Source organism: Polypterus senegalus, chromosome 6, assembly GCF_016835505.1.
Source record: "Polypterus senegalus isolate Bchr_013 chromosome 6, ASM1683550v1, whole genome shotgun sequence".
In the NCBI taxonomy this organism is placed as follows: Eukaryota; Metazoa; Chordata; class Cladistia; order Polypteriformes; family Polypteridae; genus Polypterus; species Polypterus senegalus.
The window spans coordinates 162,200,106-162,218,480 of record NC_053159.1 but is presented as its reverse complement, the minus strand read 5'-3'; the positions used below and the strand labels follow the sequence as shown (position 1 = coordinate 162,218,480).

General features: G+C 39.6%; 1 protein-coding gene across 1 annotated transcript in view; it reads left to right on the top strand.

Annotated features, from left to right (window-relative positions):
• LOC120531755 (coiled-coil domain-containing protein 148-like) overlaps window positions 1-18,375 on the top strand; it is a 233,834-nt gene that overhangs the window by 117,756 nt on the left and 97,703 nt on the right. Inside the window, exon 9 of the mRNA XM_039757449.1 lies at window positions 7,788-7,926. Within this exon, the coding sequence (XP_039613383.1) occupies window positions 7,788-7,926 (139 nt within the window). The remainder of the gene's footprint in view (window positions 1-7,787; window positions 7,927-18,375) is intronic.

Sequence of the window (18,375 nt, the reverse complement as noted above, 5' to 3'; positions counted from 1 at the left end):
TTGCCAACTCTACTCCCTGCATCCTCACCATTCCACTGACCTCCCTCTCATTTACACACATCTATTCAGTCTTGTTCCTATTGACCTTCATTCCTCTCCTCTCTAGAGCATATCTCCACCTCTCCAGGGTCTCCTTAACCTGCTTCCTAATATCGCTACAGATCACAATGTCATCAGCAAAGATAATAGTCCATGGGGACTCCTGTCTAATCTCGTCTGTCAAGCTGTACATCACCATTGCAAACAAGAAAGGGCTCAGAGCCGATCCCTGAAGTAATCCCACCTCCAACTTGAATGCGTCTGTCACTGCTACTGCAGACCTCACCACTGTCACACTTCCCTCGCACATATCCTGTACAACTCTTGCGTACTTCTCTGCCACTCCCGACTTCATCATACAATACCACAGCTACTCTCGAGGCACCCTGTCATATGCTTTCTCCAAGTCCACAAAGACGCAATGCAACTCCTTCTGGCCTTCTCTAAACTTCTCCATCAACATCGTCAGAGGAAACATTGCATCTGTGGTGCCCTTTCTTGGCATGAAGCCATACTGCTGTTCACTAAGTGCATCAAAGTTAATAAATAAATAATCCATAAAAACCGGTGAATTGTGGAGGTTAAAAAATCATTTAAGGACAATGAGGTTAAAACAGTAGCTGGAAGCAATCTTTTAAAACAAAACCTGGTGTATTCTTTTACTGGTGACTCCCCTGTTTCTACCATCCAGGCTATGCACCAGGGGAGTCACTCTACATGCAGCTGACCTTCTTCACTTATCTGGCCTGGTGGCCTTTCCGATCCCTGTCTCTGGTTCTCACCCAGACTGAGACTTGGGCTCCCCAGCGACCAGGACGCTCACGCTCGGGCTTCCACTTCCCAAGTCCCCAACTCCTGCTGCCTTTGCTGCGGCGAGCCAACCTTCTCCTGGTCACTCCTGCTCCAAACAAGTGCTCAGCAGGAGCGACCACTACTGTCGGCCCTCAGGTACCGGCCAAACACCCCACTCAGGCTCGCCTCTCCCAGCTGCCTGCAATCAGCGCAAGCCTGCACTCGCTCGTTCGTTCATTCGTTCTCCCTCACTCACCGGCTTTCTCTGTCCTGCTTCCTGCTGTCTTGTTCAACCTTAGCCTCCCTTCACATTCTTTTTTCTTTCTCTCCCTCTCATCTGCCTCACGCTTCTGTTATATGATCTGGGGACGTGGATCAGGTGTGGCAATCAGCAGCTCCCAGCAACAATTACGGATGCGGACGACTCCTCACCCATGCAGTCAAGCGAGGACCGTCCGCATCATGAATCACCCGGGAACTGCTCCGGCCACAGTACCACGCCCCCTCTTGAGGATGGCAATTATTTATTTAAATAATGGCCTTTGATCTCAGCTGTGGACCTGCAATACCACAGGCAATCTTGTCTGGTTTGGATGTTTCAGTTTGGCATTGTTTTTTGACTACCTCTTTTGGTTATGCTTTGGCTTTGAAGCGTGTTATTTTCTATTTTCTTTTCTCCTTGATGTGCACTTCTTTAAAGTGCTTCACCACAGTATTATCCTCTTTTAATTAAATGCATTGCTTAAAAGTAATGATTAGCGAAATGATTTGAGCAAAATTTAATTCACAAAAAAAAAAATTGTGATTTACCACAAGCTAAATTCACACCATTAGCACATACGTGTCAAAGTGGCACTAAATAAGGGCACAACACTACTAGAGGAAGGTGACCAGGCTGCAGTGACACCAAACCGGCCTCTGATCCCCTTCATCATGCTTGCTAACTTCCAGTCCCTAGAGAACAAGTTGAATGAACTGCACTGCTCTACCAGCTCACAAAGTAACTTGTGTGAATGCAGAGTGTTCTACTTCACTAAGGTGTGGCTGAGCCCAAATACCATGGACACAGCCATACAACGTAAAGGCTTTTCTGTACACCATTCAGACTGCAACATGGCAGTCAAAAGAAGGAAAAGGGAAAATGTGTGTGCTTTTTTATTTAAAGCTCCTGGTGCACCGATATGAAAGTGGTATCCAAGTTCTATTCGCACTGTGCACTGTACCCACCTGCTGGTTTATCTGTAGTTGTACTGTACATTATTATTTTTTTAACACATCTTATTTACTATATTTATTATGTTTATTTATTTATTCATTTATTTATCTTCTGCTACTCTTATTTATTTTCAGTACATATTTAGAAATCACCACAAGTGTGGCACAAGAATTTCACTTTGCTATTGCAGTGTATGTGGCAATAAAGATCTATAATCCCAAATCTCTAATAGTTTCTCTGCAAGCTTTTTTCCATGTGCAAAAGCATGACACAGTTTATTATGGTGCCGAGTATAGAAAGGTGGGACATGGCTAGACAGCAATTGTCTGTAAGCACTGCTGCTGAAATCCATTATCTTGAGTCTTTCACCAGTAAAAGACCACTGGAAGGATCCTGGCTTATATTGAGTTGGAGAAATTGAGCACAGAGGTGTTACCCATAGTGTTATGTCTGACCCAAAATGACTAGTTCGAGGCAGAACTGATGGCTTGAATTTGCAGGCAGGTAGTGCATGAGTCAGAGAAGAGTGTGTGGAACCATAAGGAAGGAGCTATAGAATTACAGGGTGGTGCTGGAAGAGTCCAAGGAAAGATATAGCAGTTTTGGCTGTGGAGCAAAATTTTCTTCCCCAAAGAACTTTAAAACCTAAAACAAATCTACTTTTACTGAATTTTGCAAACAAATCACTTGCAAAATGAATTTTAGGGGCAATTCCATGAAACTGTATGTGAAAAGAAACGCTTCTATTTTTGTGATCACTACTTGCAAGGTAAATATTAGCAGTAGTCTGGCCTGTTACCTGAACATTTTCAAAAGGAATGACACAATTTTTCTTCTTTAAACCTTGTACTATCACACAACAGTTGTGAAGAAGGGCACTGCCAGTCCTCTGATAGCTTCCCCTAATAACTAAACCCAACCCCAGCTACCATAGATAATGACCCTATGCTGCCATCTCATAGTCTGAGGATCTGGTGGCTTCTTGTTAAACTTTTGTGGCCTCTGTTTGGTGATAGAGTTTCAGGTATCCCTGGCAATTGCTGGGTCACACATTGTCTACAACAACATTTATTTGTACAAAGAATTTTGCTCAAAGTGCTTTACAGGATGACAAAAGAAAATGACATGAAAGAAAACAAATACGATTAAGCAATAATATTAAGAAATAAGTAGCAAACAGATAAGGTCAGATGGCTGGGAGGACAGAAACAACAAACAAAAAAAAAACTCCATTTAGACTGGAAAAAACAAAATCTACAGGGGTTCCAAGGCCATCCTACCTAACATAAATGTTCTAAAATCAGTCCTCTTTGTTTTCATGCTTCACATGACAGTATTTAATGATGCTTGTCTTGTGGACAGCTGAGACACCTGCCTTCATTCCTTCAATGCAGGGGGTGCATGGTGCCTTGATTAGGTGGTGGTGAGGCAGATTGCCACCACAGAAGAACAGGAAAAGATAGCAGAGAATAGTAGAGATTAGTGCAGATTGCAGATCCCTGAAGAATATGACAATTCTATGCCCATATAGTCTATCAGGAAAATACAACTAAAATGTAGCTACAAAAAAGCAGTATTAAAATAATGTGCTTTTAGAAGTTTTTTTTAAATATTCAACAGTAATAGCCTGGCAAATTTCTATTGTTAAAGTATTCCAGATTTTAGGTGTATAACCTCATGTCAATGCCACCTCATCACTTCTTTTAATTTTGATTCTTGGAATTAAAGGCAAACCTTCATTCGAAGATCTAAAGTTACAACTTTGAGTGTAGGGGGAAAAGCATTCCAAAATATAGGATGGAGCAAGGTATTTTAAGGCTTTATAAACCATTATCTATTTGTCTATTGTCTGGAGAGAACAGTACTTGTCTTGATACACTATGTCTGTTATTGTCTCTTGCATTATGCCGTTACCCATTCTATATCATGAGCACCATGTCCGTAGAGATTGCTGAATATTCAAGGTGGCATATAGGGTGGCTTGTTCATTTGACCACACTAAAATGAGCCATATGCAAGGACTTTCCTTGCACCATTATATAAGTCTGTCTCTCTTTCTTTCTTTGTTTATAGCACTCTCCTAGAGGTCTGTCATGGGATTTTTCACTAATATCTTGCATTCTGGTGGCACCATCATACTGACTAGGCACCTACAGGACACCAGACCTTGATCAAGCTCATACACATTCATACTCAACCATGCTAGGCCAAGTTTGAGAAGTTAGTGCACCTAAAGTCATGTCTTTGGAATATGCAATGTCACAGAAGTTAAGGGAACAAATTCCTAACCAGAGGTTTTATAGGGCTATAAGGACAGTGAGTCAACAAAGTCTCACAACATAACATTTTTAACTCGCTTAATCTGATTCATGTTTGCATGATGACAGAGCACATGTGTAAGACAGGAATCATCCCTGGGCTGGGCTGCAGTCCATTGCAGGGCGTACTCACACTTGTATTCAAGAGAGGTCAATTTAGAGTCACCATTCAACCTAACGTCTTTCTGGATGTGATAGGAAAGCTAATGTAGATATAGAGAGAGAATGTACAAACACCTCACAGTCAATGACCATGTGTAAAATGCAGACTCAGCATGCTGGATACTTGAGTTTTCTATTTTCAGTAGCCCATGCCTGCTTTAGTGCCATCACAATGCAGATCCAGAGTTTATTATCTGCAAGACATATTAGTGTGTTTTTCAACTTCTAAAATCAGATAACTGCATTTGGTTCTGTAGTGGCTAAGAGGTAGTTTTTAGCTTACACTTCAGTTAAAAAAATGATCACAGCAAGGTGTAGCGCTAAACCTATACTGAAAGTACCTCTTTTCAAGCATTATATTTAAATATTAAATATTCTTCACCTTGTAAGTGTGGAAGTTGAATTTATTATATTAATTTGTATTTTCCAAAGCTTTCCAATGTTTTTTATTCTAACTCATATATAGCTGTCAGATCATTAGACTTTGTGAGAAAGGGTCGAATCAGGGAATAGATTAGAAGAAGTTTTAAAAAAACATAATTGTATAATAAAAGAACTAAAGGCACACACATTGTTATTTATGTGGCTTCTTGCAACCAGTCATGTTGGATGACCTATTATGGGGTTTTGTCTCACTCATTTACAACAAATAATTTTACTGTTCCAAGTTTATGTTGACAGCAGTTCGTAAAGCTTGATTAAAAATTTGTGTTAAATTTGAAAGCATTGCCAGGATGACCAAGAAGCAGATAAAAAATAAAAAGAGTGCCGCAATTTATTTGTTTCCACTTCAAGCATCATATTTGTTCATTTGTGAAAGTGTTTCCCAAATATCCCTCTCTGATGATGATGAGATAAAACAGGCATTAAACAAATGAGGATGGGCTTTATGAGTGGGCATATACGCTTCACAAGTGTACTGGGCTGGGGCTGAAAATCTGGTCACCTTGTAATTTACCATCAGATTGCTACATTCGCCTGATAATTGTAATGGTCAGTCACTGTAATAGAGTTTGCCTTTCACTTCTGTTATTCCCTATTATTTGTCATAACTGAAGAGCTTTGCAAGTCTTGTTTCATGTAAATTTCAATGGCCAGGCATGCTCAAGCAAAGAAGGGATTAATTACAAAGGTTTTTTTGGTTATGTTAATTACCAATTACAGACTTTCACTGTGTGTGAATATGATATATAATGTGTGTGCGTGTGTGTGTGTGTATGTTTATTTGTGTGTGAGTGAGAGTGGTCTTTGTGATGGACTAGAGTCCTGTCCAGGCCTGTTTTCAGCCTTTTGCCCAATCTTGGTTGGATAACCTTTGGTCCTCACAACCCTGAAATGGATTGAGAAGACTCTAAAACATACCTACTGAACTCCGTCCATTAAGGGGTAGAGTACCTGCATAGACCTTGAACACACCTGAATGTTACGGCACACACACATTTTCTAACTTATTTATTTTGTATTCTACCTTATTTGTCCCTTATTTGTATTTATTAATTATTTAACATACATTTTATTTAGTTTATTCTCCTCTGAGTTATTTCAGATTCTTAATATTTCAGGAGCCTACTGACCATTGTGTGCACTGTATTATCACCTTATTTGTTTTACAAAGATTTACATTACAGTTAACATTTCACAAACACCTTTGTGATAGTGATTGCTTTTATGTAGGTCAACTGGTATAAAAAAAAAATAATAATATTAATAGCCAATAGATGGTTCACCATGTCTACTGCTGCTGGCCTAACATTTGTAGACAGTGTTACAAAACTCACAATGAGATATAGCAAGGTTTGGGGCAGCCACCCATATAATTTGGTATCCTGGCTGCAAATTGTCTTTTAAATGATAGCACTGCTGTGCTCAAAACCGAGTCCAATACAGAACTGAGGGAATAGAGAAAAGGTTGAGGCTTTTAAAGGGTAAGACAGGAAGTGAAGTCAAAGGGGTCAGGCTCATGGAGGTCTTCTGTCATTGGTGCGAGCCCAGACGTGACATCACAGGGGCCGGAGCCGGCAGGGTCTCCTTCCATTGGCTCGGTCCCGGAAGTGACGTCAAGAGGACCAGGTGGAATCTCCCATGAATAGTCTGCAGGCAAGGGAGACAAAGAGTCAGTGCACTCTGCCACATCCTGGTATGTCTCAGAACTGTCCTTACTCAAGCCCTTTAGCTGCCTCCCATGCGCACGTGTGTGACAACAGGCATGGTCAAATCATCTCATAATGGAGATTAGCCACTCTTCCTTAGTGTATGATGCATCTAAGTAACCAAAAACAGTCATTCTTTTATGTGTGTACACACTATACAACAAGAAAAACCTCAAACAAATTGCAATGCACCATCCATCCAGTTTCTATAGCTGAACCTACAAAAACATCTTTGTTCATTCAATACCTATGTTTGTACAACATTTTCTCTAGTTTCGTGTTAACCATCATTTCAGGTTATGATGTGATTACTGCTACTACAGTTAACTGGATATTAACTCCATACAACATAAATTTCAGTAACAAAGTAAAGCTGGAACATCATGGGTGCCAGTTACATTGTACCATTCCTAACAGCAACAATTACAATTGTGTTCTGAGTAGCTATTACCTAAATTGAAAAATATACTGAACATCAGCTTTAAACTAGATATGTGCTCTTTTAAGGGTCCTGCACTCTGGTGCTGTGGTTAGTGCCACTACCTCATCACATCTTCAAAGTCCAGGTTCAAATACTGTCCCGTTCTTCGTCTTTGTGAAGATTATATACTTTCTCTGTGTCTGGCTGGGTCTTCATCTGGTACTTCCTGCTAGATTGTTTGACCTATCTATATTGGCACTATTTGAATATGTGGGTAACTGTGGCCTGTGGTAGGCTGGCATCCCATCAACAGTTGTTTTTACCTTGCTGATAGGCTTTGGTTATCCAAAACATTTTATAGGAATAAGCAGTTTCAGAAACTTAATAAACAAATCTACAGTTATTAACCTGAAAAGAATTCTAATATGTACTAAAATCTTAAGACGGCAGAAAATAATTGAAATCACTGACAATACTAACTAGAAAAACTTTGTTTCTCAAGTTGGTGCTTCTTAATGTAAAGAAAATAATTAAGTAATATGTTCATGTATGAATATAAGTTTAACATTGATTAAAGACTGAATGTAAAGGAAATGGGCAGCTTCTGTCATACTTCACAAGATTCTCTACCCTGCCTTACTACAGAAAACTACATTTTAATTCTCTCCGACCTTACTCTTGTGTTTAAGGTACTGTGGATGGAGTAAGGAAGATCACTTTGTATTTCAAGTTACAGTGGACCAGTATCCTCACAATCAGCAGAACAGCAGAGCCCTTTGTATGGATATGCTACAAAGATTTTTGCCTCATAAATCAAGACAAGAACTGGTTAGTCGTTTTATAATATATATTTAAAATTTCAAATGTAACAATGTTGAAATATGGGACTGACTAATCCAATAATCTGCCAAAAATCATAATACCTAGTAAGTGCTGAAGTACATGGTAATCCACAGGATGTCTGCTTCTTCTGCAGTAAACTATCATTAAAATGACTTAGGAACTTTTAAGGGAAAATAATTTGGAACAAGAAACAGACATCTATAGTAAAGAAGTACTGTATCTTCTGATTGTTCTTCTGAAATTAAACTTTCAGTTTTAGTAATTTACTTGACACATGCCTAGGTACTTTTCTCACTTGAGCCTTTTAATTTAAGATTACTACCTTGTGTGACTAAATTGAAATTTGTTTCTAATGAAACATTTTTGTGCTTTCAGGATTATTAAAGGTGCCCTGTTAACTAAAGGTTTTATTCTCATGAATACTTGGGCAAATGATTCCGCAGTGTTGAGATACTAAAATTTTAACTGACTCTTGGCCATAGCAATATGTAAATGATAATTCACAGTTAAATGTACAAATATAACGTAGTCAGATATTACAACCCCAAATCAAAAAAAGTTGGGACAGTTGTGGAAAATGTGAATAAAAAAAGAAAAAAGCAAGTTATAAATTGTCCTCAAATTTTATTTCATTGCAGACATTATGAACACAAAATAATTCATGTTTTTTTTTGTCAACATCATTTGATTTGTAAATAAATATCCATTCTTGCCATTTAGGCTTGCAACACATTTCAAAAAAAGTTGGGACAGTACAGCATTTACCACTTTGTACAGTTCCCCTGTCTTTTAACAATACTTAAAAGACGTTTAGGCATTGAAGAAATCAAGTGACTAAGTGTTGCAGGTATTAGTTTGTCCCATTCTTCCTGCAAACCACGTTTTAGGTGCGCAACAGTACGGGGTCTTCATTGACGCATTTTTCGTTTCAAAATGCGCCAAACATTCTCTATAGAAGACAAATCAGGGCTGCAGGCAGGCCAGTCAAGCATCCACACCCTCTTCTTACGCAGCCATGCCTTTGTTATGCGCGCAGTATGTGGTTTGGCATTGTCTTGCTGAAATAAGCATGGGCGTCCCTGGAAAAGACGTCGTCTTGAAGGCAGCATTTGTTCCGCCAAAACTGAGATATACTTCTCAACATTGATGGTGCCATCGCAGAAGTGCAAGTTACCTTTGCCGAAGGCACTGACACAACCCCATACCATGACAGACCCTGGCTTTTGGACTTGTATCTGGTAACAGTCTGGATGGTCCTTTTCCTCTTTGGTCCGCAGCACACGGCGCCCATTTCTTCTTAAAAAGATGTGAAAACCGATTCGCCTGACTACAATACACGTTTCCACTGCACAATGGACCATCCCAGATGCCTCCGAGCCCAGAGAAGTCGGCGGCGCTTCTGGACACTATTTATGTGGGGCTTCCTTTTGGCACAGTACAGTTTTAGCTGGCATTTTCTAATGTAACTACGTACTGTAGTGCTTGAGAGTGACTTCCTGAAGTAGTCCTGAGCCCACGCAGTTATATCATTTATTGATAAATGACGATTTTTAATGCAGTGCCGTCTGAGGGCTCGGAGATCACAGCCATTCAGTTTAGGCTTGCGCCCTTGGCCTTTGTGCACGGTAATTTCTCCAGATTCCCTCATTCTTTTCACTATGTTATGCACTGAAGAGGGAGAAATGCCCAAATCTCTTCCTATCTGTCTTTGAGAAACATTTTTCTTCATCATTTAAAAGGTTTTGCCTGCACTTGGTGGTAAACTGGCGATCCTCTGCCCATCTTTGCTCCTAAAGGAGTAGGCCTTTCCTCGATGCTGCTTTTGTACCGAATCATGATTGCAATCGCCTGTAAACATCACCAGTTTAAATCACATTATTATTTAGTTACTAGCAACTTGGCGCGCGCTACGCGCGTTGGATGACCACAGTTGAAGGACTCAATCGTAAGGACCTCTCGTCGGGTGTCTCATTGGCACGCTTTTGCCTCTGTAAGCAGGAGTTCATATCAGGAAATTTCAATAAAGTTAATTGATAGATTGTTTAAGTCATGTAAGTCAGATCGGAGATCAGCAATAGCAGTGACTAAGTCAGTCATAGGATCAGCAGCACGGCTGTCTGTATTGTGTTGTGTGACAGTCACTGGCATGACATTTGACGGGGCAGCTATGCTGAGAGCTAACTGAGCACGTTCACACTGCCTTGCTACTTTCAATGCAGCATCCAGTGTCACTGCGCCATGCTCATGGATTTTTAGTTGAAGAGACGGATCTAATCCCGACACAAACCGTCTAAAAATTTCACAACTTTGAGCGTCAGCAGCGTATTGTGGAAAAGCTTCAGCGACTAGGTTAGTCAAGTCTGCTGCATAAACCTCTAGTGGTTCTTTGGGTTTGCGAGGGCGAGCGTTCAAGTACGTTTGAAATGTGGCCAAAAACTGCTGTCTTCCAAAAACGGTGCTCAGACTAGCCTTAGCCAGCGCGTAGTCAGCCTTTACATCGGGGGAGAGGCTCTGCCAGTATGAGAACGCCGCGCCACTGAGTTTTGTTGGGAGAAGCTTAGCCTTTTCTAATGGAGCTACTGAAACATCCAGAGCAACTTCTAATCGTTGTATCCACAAAGTAAATGGCTCAACTCCGTCGCCGGTGAAGGGTGGAGGCAATTCGACTCTAAACGGCAGTTGCGCGTTCACAGTATCGGCGATATCCCTATGCTGCGGAATAACAGCGGGTTGTTGCTCGTCATCCGCCATGTTTCAGAAAGAAAAAAAAAACGCGCAGTAGCGTGCAGAACGTAGCTCAACTTGTAAAACTGACACCAATAGTTACTAAAGTGTCCTCAAGCAGTAGCGGTAATATCCACGCCGTCTATAGAAATGCAAATTAATGTCCACAAACTTAACCAACCGCCGCTGCCACCAGTGTAAGAGCAGGTGCTAAGCATCCGCTACTCTCCTTACCAGAATTCGGCGTCGGTTCTTCTTGTTTTGCGGGCGACCTCGGTAGCGTAGCCGACTGAGTCTTCGATGTGTGGAAAGGCACAAAGAGATGGTCACCCCAGTTTTGTGGACTATTTGCCAGTTATATTTATTTCTTTAAGAACACAACTGTGGACATACCGCACTGAGCTACACAAAAACCACTTCTATGTTTTTTCTATCTTTATCTCTCACTCCACCCACCAAATTTCTCCTCCCTTAAACAATCTATCAATTAACTTTATTGAAATTTCCTGATATGAACTCCTGCTTACACCTCTTTCTTTCGCGATCACGGCGTAATCTGTGTTCTCTCTCTGTAGGGGTTTCAGTCGCCTTTCGTTGTGTGGCAGAGACGCGTCGTTGAGCTAATCTGTGTGAATGCTGAGTGTCCGTTTCTTGCGAGCGACTGTCACGCCTTTGCCTCTTTGCTTCGTGATCACGCTGTAATGTGTCCTCTCTCGGAGCAGCAGGTTTAGTTGCGTTTCGTTTCGGTATTGTTCCGTAAGGTCTCCTCCGTACAAGTGCACATGGGTAGCTGAAGACGGAAAGGTATAGTGGGCACAGTGAAACACACAAATTGGTGACCAGGGGAACCATCCGACTCAGACGCGGGGCTCGAAATACTCAAGTGCACATGTTATTTATAATTTTTTTTTTTTTTGGTTATGAACTTCCCCAAAAGAGTTGATCCCTGTAAATAGTTAATAGTATATGAACAATATAATCTGTTGTAGTACAGGCACACCTCATAACCTGCATACACCACGTGTTTGGCATTAACGCCAGAAGCGTGGTGGACGCTGTAAGGGTAGGTTGTGGTTTCTGTTTCTTTCGTGATTTTTTTTATTTCATTTTATTGATTATTTAATAGGCAGAGGGGAGAAGACGTTAATGTGATGCTGTGTCTATTTGTTCACTTTTGTTTTGGATGGATGTTTATTTACAAATTAAATGATGTTGACCAAAAAAAACATGAATTATCTTGTGTTCATACTGTCTGCAATGAAATAAAAGTTAAAGGAAATTTGTAAATTACTGCTTTATTTTTTTATTCACATTTTCCACACTGTCCCAACTTTTTCTGATTTGGGGTTGTATGTTGCACTTGAAACATTTAGTTAAAATTGTAAACTATAGGATATATTCTTTTATTCTTCAATATTTGTTAAATTGCTGCCAATGTTTTGAAAAATAACTTCAGGTTGAGTATCACTAATCTGAAATACCTGGAACATTAAGTATTTTGGATTTTGTATATTTTCGGATTTTGGAATATTTGCATATACAGTGCATCTGGAAAGTATTGACAGCGCATCACTTTTTCTACATTTTATTATGTTACAGCCTTATTCCAAAATGGATTAAATTCATTTTTTCCTCAAAATTCTACACACAACACCCCATAATGACAATGTGAAAAAAGTTTACTTGAGGTTTTTGCAAATTTATTAAAAATAAAAAAAACTGAGAAATCACATGTACATAAGTATTCACAGCCTTTGCTCAACACTTTGTCGATGCACCTTTGGCAGCAATTACAGCCTTAAGTCTTTTTGAATATGATGCCACAAGCTTGGCACACCTATCCTTGGCCAGTTTCTCCCATTCCTATTTGAGGCACCTCTCAAGCTCCATCAGGTTGGATGGTAAGTGTCGGTGCACAGCCATTTTAAAATCTCTCCAGAGATGTTCAATCGGATTCAAATCTGGGGTCTGGCTGGGCCACTCTAGGACTTTCACAGGGTTGTAATGAGGCCACTCCTTTGATATCTTGGCTGTGTGCTTAGGGTCGTTGTCCTGCTGAAAGATGAACCGTTGCCCCAGTCTGAGGTCAAGAGCGCTCTGGAGCAGGTTTTCATCCAGGATGTCTCTGTACATTGCTGCAATCATCTTTCCCTTTATCCTGACTAGTCTCCCAGTTACTGCGGCTGAAAAACATCCCCACAGCATGATGCTGCCACCACCATGCTTCACTGTAGGGATGGTATTGGCCTGGTGATGAGCGGTGCTTGGTTTCCTCCAAACGTGACGCCTGGCATTCACACCAAAGAGTTCAATCTTTGTGTCATCAGACCAGAGAATTTTGTTTCTCATGGTCTGAGAGTCCTTCAGGTGCCTTTTGGCAAACTCCAGGCGAGCTGCCATGTGCCTTTTACTTAGGAGTGGCTTCTGTCTAGCCACTCTACCATACAGGCCTGATTGGTGGATTGCTGCAGAGATGGTTGTCCTTCTGGAAGGTTCTCCTCTCTCCACAGAGGAACTCTGGAGCACTGACAGAGTGACCATCGGGTTTTTGGTCACCTCCCTGACTAAGGCCCTTCTCCTCCGATTGCTTAGTTTAGATAGCCGGCCAGCTCTAGGAAGAGTCCTGGTGGTTTCGAACTTCTTCCACTTACGGATGATGGAGGCCACTGTGCTGATTGGGACCTTCAAAGCAGCAGAAATTTTTCTGTAACCTTCCCCAGATTTGTGCCTCAAGACAATCCTGTCTCGGAGGTCTACAGACAATTCCTTTGACTTCATGCTTGGTTTGTGCTCTGACATGAACTGTCAACTGTGGGACCGTATATAAACAAGTGTGTGCCTTTCCAAATCAAGTCCAATCAACTGAATTTACCACCGGTGGACTCCAATTAAGCTGATGAATGAATTAAATGAAATGAATTTGAATCATTTTGGAATAAGGCTGTAACATAACAAAATATGGAAAAAGTGATGCGCTGTGAATACTTTCCGGATGCACTGCACATAATGAGGTATCTGGAAGACACCCTTGATCGAGTAGAGAAATCCTGCCAAACCATCTAAACGATGAGTCACACGTGTAATAATTCGTATTACTGAGCTGTTATTAGACTCTGCACTGACATGACAAGTATAACTAAACCTGTGATGAATATGATGTATAGACTGTTTTAGTTCCATAATTGCAATTTTTGTACTAAACTTTCAGTTTATTTGAATTTGACCATGGGTGTATTGAACTGCCGAGTAACTATTATTGTTTCGCTCTCTCTCACTCACTACATACAGTAGCATGTTTAAATTGCCATGCAACATCTCACCAGTGTTCAGTTACAGTGGAAGCCCATATGGAGCCCTAGTCTTTGGGTGGCCCTCAGTGTCCGGGGGACAAGTTCCTTAACTTAGCTAAATGACACTATTACTGTGAGACATCAAATACTTGGGAATGTAGGATCCCCTGTGATGTACAGGGCATGCACCCCTTTACTTATCTAAATGGCACCACTCAGATGGCACTGTCTAGGTCGCCTATTGAGTTGACCTGCACGGCCTGCATTGTATTATTTCATGCAAAAACAGCCCGTCCACCCCTGTAATTTTCATTTGAGTAATGGTGCTTCATGGTGTTTGCTCCATAATGGGGGACCCCCAACCCCATTCGTTAATCATGAGTTCTAGCTTTGTGGCACCTTAGGGGGGACAACAAACCCACACCCCCATCAATTGTGTGTTATTGCTTCGTGACTCTTGATGCCTCATGGTGGATTAGACACCATCCCCCAACCCCTGCTCAGAACAAATAAAGCCATTTGGAATTTGCATGTAATGTTGTTTCCATCTGCTCAGCATTAAAAAAAATACAAAATAATGTGAGTATAGGTTCTGAAAATGTTTAGGATTTTGGAGCAGATCAGATTTTCACATTTCAGATGCAGATCTTTGCAGATCAGCCTCTCCCCCTTATTAACTGGTCAAGAGTCCCGTCTCTGTCTTTAATTTAAAAACTCAGTCTCACGTGCATTGCATTTCTGGTTTATGATGTACAGTGATTTTTTACAAAGTATCTGTTCAACAATATTTATGTAAAAAGATGTGTATGTTTTTAATGTTGTGATCAGACAAATGGATAACTGACATATGGATTATGGAACACAAGAATTGTGAGATTTTTCTTTTTTCCATGGTCTTTTATTATATCAGTTGTCGCATTGGTCAACATTGGCTTATATTGTAACACTAGACATTAAGCCCGTTGCTAGAACAGTACTGTATTGCATAAACATTATTAGGAACAGTCTATATTAAATGGCAAGGGACCTTGACCTCATTCTGTTTGTTGTCTTAATTTTTTTGTTACAAATATTTTTGCAAGAAGCCTAAAGTAAAATAATATTAAAAATAAGAAACGTATATGACAATACATTAAGTATAATTAATATTGCCTTAGTGTAAAACTTTATAACAATCTGTAATACACAATATCTGAAGAAGATATTTAGGAAAATGTTTTTTATTTTTTTACCTCAGGAAATTTTTCAATAAAATTTCATTATAGACAACATTTTTTGTAAACACTCTTGTTCAGGACCATCTACAACGTTGACAACATCTGTAAAACTTCTAACTCTTGATAATGCAACATATAACTGACCGTGGCTGAATACTGGTTCTGGCAAGTAAATGGCAACTTTTTCTAAGGTTTGCCCTTGAGCTTTATTAATTGGTATGGCAAAGGCTAATGTAACTGGAAATTGTTGCCTTCTTATGGTAAAGGGTAAATTAGTAGTGGATAGAGCCAAATCAATACGGGGAATATTCTGACGCTCATTTTCTTTTTTTTACAGACAATCTATTTGCTCGTATTTTTCTTTGTCTTTCAGCCTTTCTTTTGTTGATGTTTACTTGCTGAGCTGACCGTTCTTCCAGGAGATGTTGCTTATATACGATTTGAGTGTCTGTGTCTTTTGTCCTACTTGACGTGTCCTTTTTTTTGGGTGGCATGTTGTTAGTAGATAGTTAGTTAGTAAACATGCACGGGCAGTATGTGTGGCGCCTCCCAGCAATGGATTTTATGTGCGCGGCCGCAACTACCCAATCAACACTCTCCCCAGCAATGATGTCCTTTATTTGCTACGCCATTCACTGTGTGCTCAGCTTCTAGTGTGTCTGCGTCCACGATGCCGGCCGTGCGTGTCACACCGAGCCTCGCGCATGCGCACTTCACCAAAAGACACACACACGGACACCTGGACGCACACAGGGGTTTTATTAAAGAGGATAAGCTTTTTTTTATCTCCCTTCCCCTTAGAAACATTAGATTAAAAAATTATTCTTGCTCATTACTACAAAACACACAGGGAAAGTAACCTGTTATAAATATATATTTTTTGGGTGGAGTATACCTTTAAGTAGGACTGTAATGTAATTGCTGGTTAATTCAAGTCAACAACTGAGATCTGTAAATGACTGAAACAGTGATAATGGAGTGAAGAAGATAGAAAATACAAAGAAAAAAGTAAACCAGAATCAGACATGTGAGTGGGGATAAATTACAAATAAAAATAATAAAACACAACTGCAATCCAGTTAACAGCAAACCTTTTCTAGAAATCTATTGAGATGTTGACTGATGTAACTTGAAATCAAGACTACCATTACTGCATATGCATAACCTTACTGTTTTTGCAAACACTGAAGCATTATTTATCACAATGAGTCTAAAGTTATTTAATATGAATAACCTTTAACAGTTTTCCATTTTTCAGAACCTTGTAGTAGAAGGCAATTGAAAATATTTCCCTTAAGAAATGCACTTACAGTATATTTTAAATCTTGTTGATTTGTTTTGAAATAAAAACAAAAATGCAGTCTAGTTTTATGGTTTTATATAATTCATTTTCTTCTATATCTGCATTTCAGTGTGGATTATTTTAATTATTATTTGTCTCGCTTAATTCACCTGTTGGCCATTACTTTTCTGTCTGAATGACAGCTCTTTCTTGTGAGGTTTGCATGTCACAAAGAAAGCAGACGTGCCTGGTTTCTATATAACTCTTAGAAATTGCAGAATCTGTCCCTGTTGCTCACATAACCACTGACTCCTTCTTGGCACTATTTAGTATCTGTCATCTCTACAGTTACTATGACAACTGTAAAAGCATCATTCCATTGGTGACCCTAGATATTAAAAGCAGTATTGCACCTTATTTTCCTGTGTGAAATGAATTTAGATATCAGTTAATTTATCTTTTTTCAATTATACTGGTTGTTTTAATTATGCAGTATGGTATGGATAATTACATAAGCTATCACATGACTTCAATATTACTAGTGAAAGCAGTTTACTATTTGAAATACTATAAAGTTGAGAGTCAACACCCTATATATTACTGAGAGAGGTTAGGAGCACGCACTGATACAGTACATTGCCGCACCCACCACACGACAAACCAACTCAGGATCCAGATTGGGACCCGAGTGTAGCCATGCAACGGTGATGCCTCAGCACCACACTAGTTCAGATGGAGTGGAACACCAGGACGGAGCAATTGCAGGTTAAGGGCCTTGCTCAAGAGCCCAACAGAACAGAGACTTTTTTCGCATTTTGCGGGATTCTAACCGGCAACCTTCCGATTGCCAGTGCAGATCCCTAGCCTCAGAGCCACCACTCCGCCATGTATTACTAAGAAAATAATATTATTTTATTGTTTTGGTTACATCAGCATTAAATTTCTGTTCATTAAATTTAATCAATGCCGAAAATCATTTTTTTGCATAAAGAGCACATTTCAAAGATAAGTACAGAAAAATGATCACTTACACTTTATATCACACAGCAACATTCCGTTGCATGATTTACTAAACTGCACTACAGATGAGTACTTTCAAGCTTATTATACATGGTAACTTAGAAAACACCAATAAAAGCTGCTGTGCTTTTACTTAGAAACAAAGTTCATTTTCAAAATATCGATTCAGTTGTTGACAGATGTAACCTGAAATCATCATTTCAAGTCCACATACTATTAACTGTCTCAAAGATCTGATTTAATGCCAGTTATTTTATTGTTTTAAAAGTAACTCAGTTTTGGATTGCAGTTATTATGATGGAACATTTAGGATTTCATAAAGTTCTTGCTTTTTTGTAATATACTATAAAGGAGTTATTTTCATTTTCTCCAAATACTTTCCTCTCCCTGGAGTACTTATGCCACCTAAGCAGTTGAATGCAGAATTACGGGGTTTCAAATTCATTTCTATTTGCTTCTGATGTCGTAACATAGATCAAAGTATTTCTTGTTTTTATTATGACAGTGCTTGAAAACTGTGTTTGAAGTAAAGCTCTTACTTCACGGTAACATTGTGGAAGCCAAAACTCAGTTTTGGATTGCAGTTATTATGACGGAACATTTAGGATTTCATGAAGTTCTTGCTTTTTTGTAATATACTGTAAAGGAGTTATTTTTATTTTCTCCAAAAACTTTCCTCTCACTGAAGTACTTATGCCTCCTAAGCAGTTGAATGCAGAATTACGGGGTTTCAAATTCATTTCTATTTGCTTCTGATGTCGTAACATAGATCAAAGTATTTCTTGTTTTTATTATGACAGTGCTTGAAAACTGTGTTTGAAGTAAAGCTCTCACTTCACGGTAACATTGTGGAAGCCAAAATGAACCCAAACCCTGAACTTTAAATGTGGACAGAAGATTT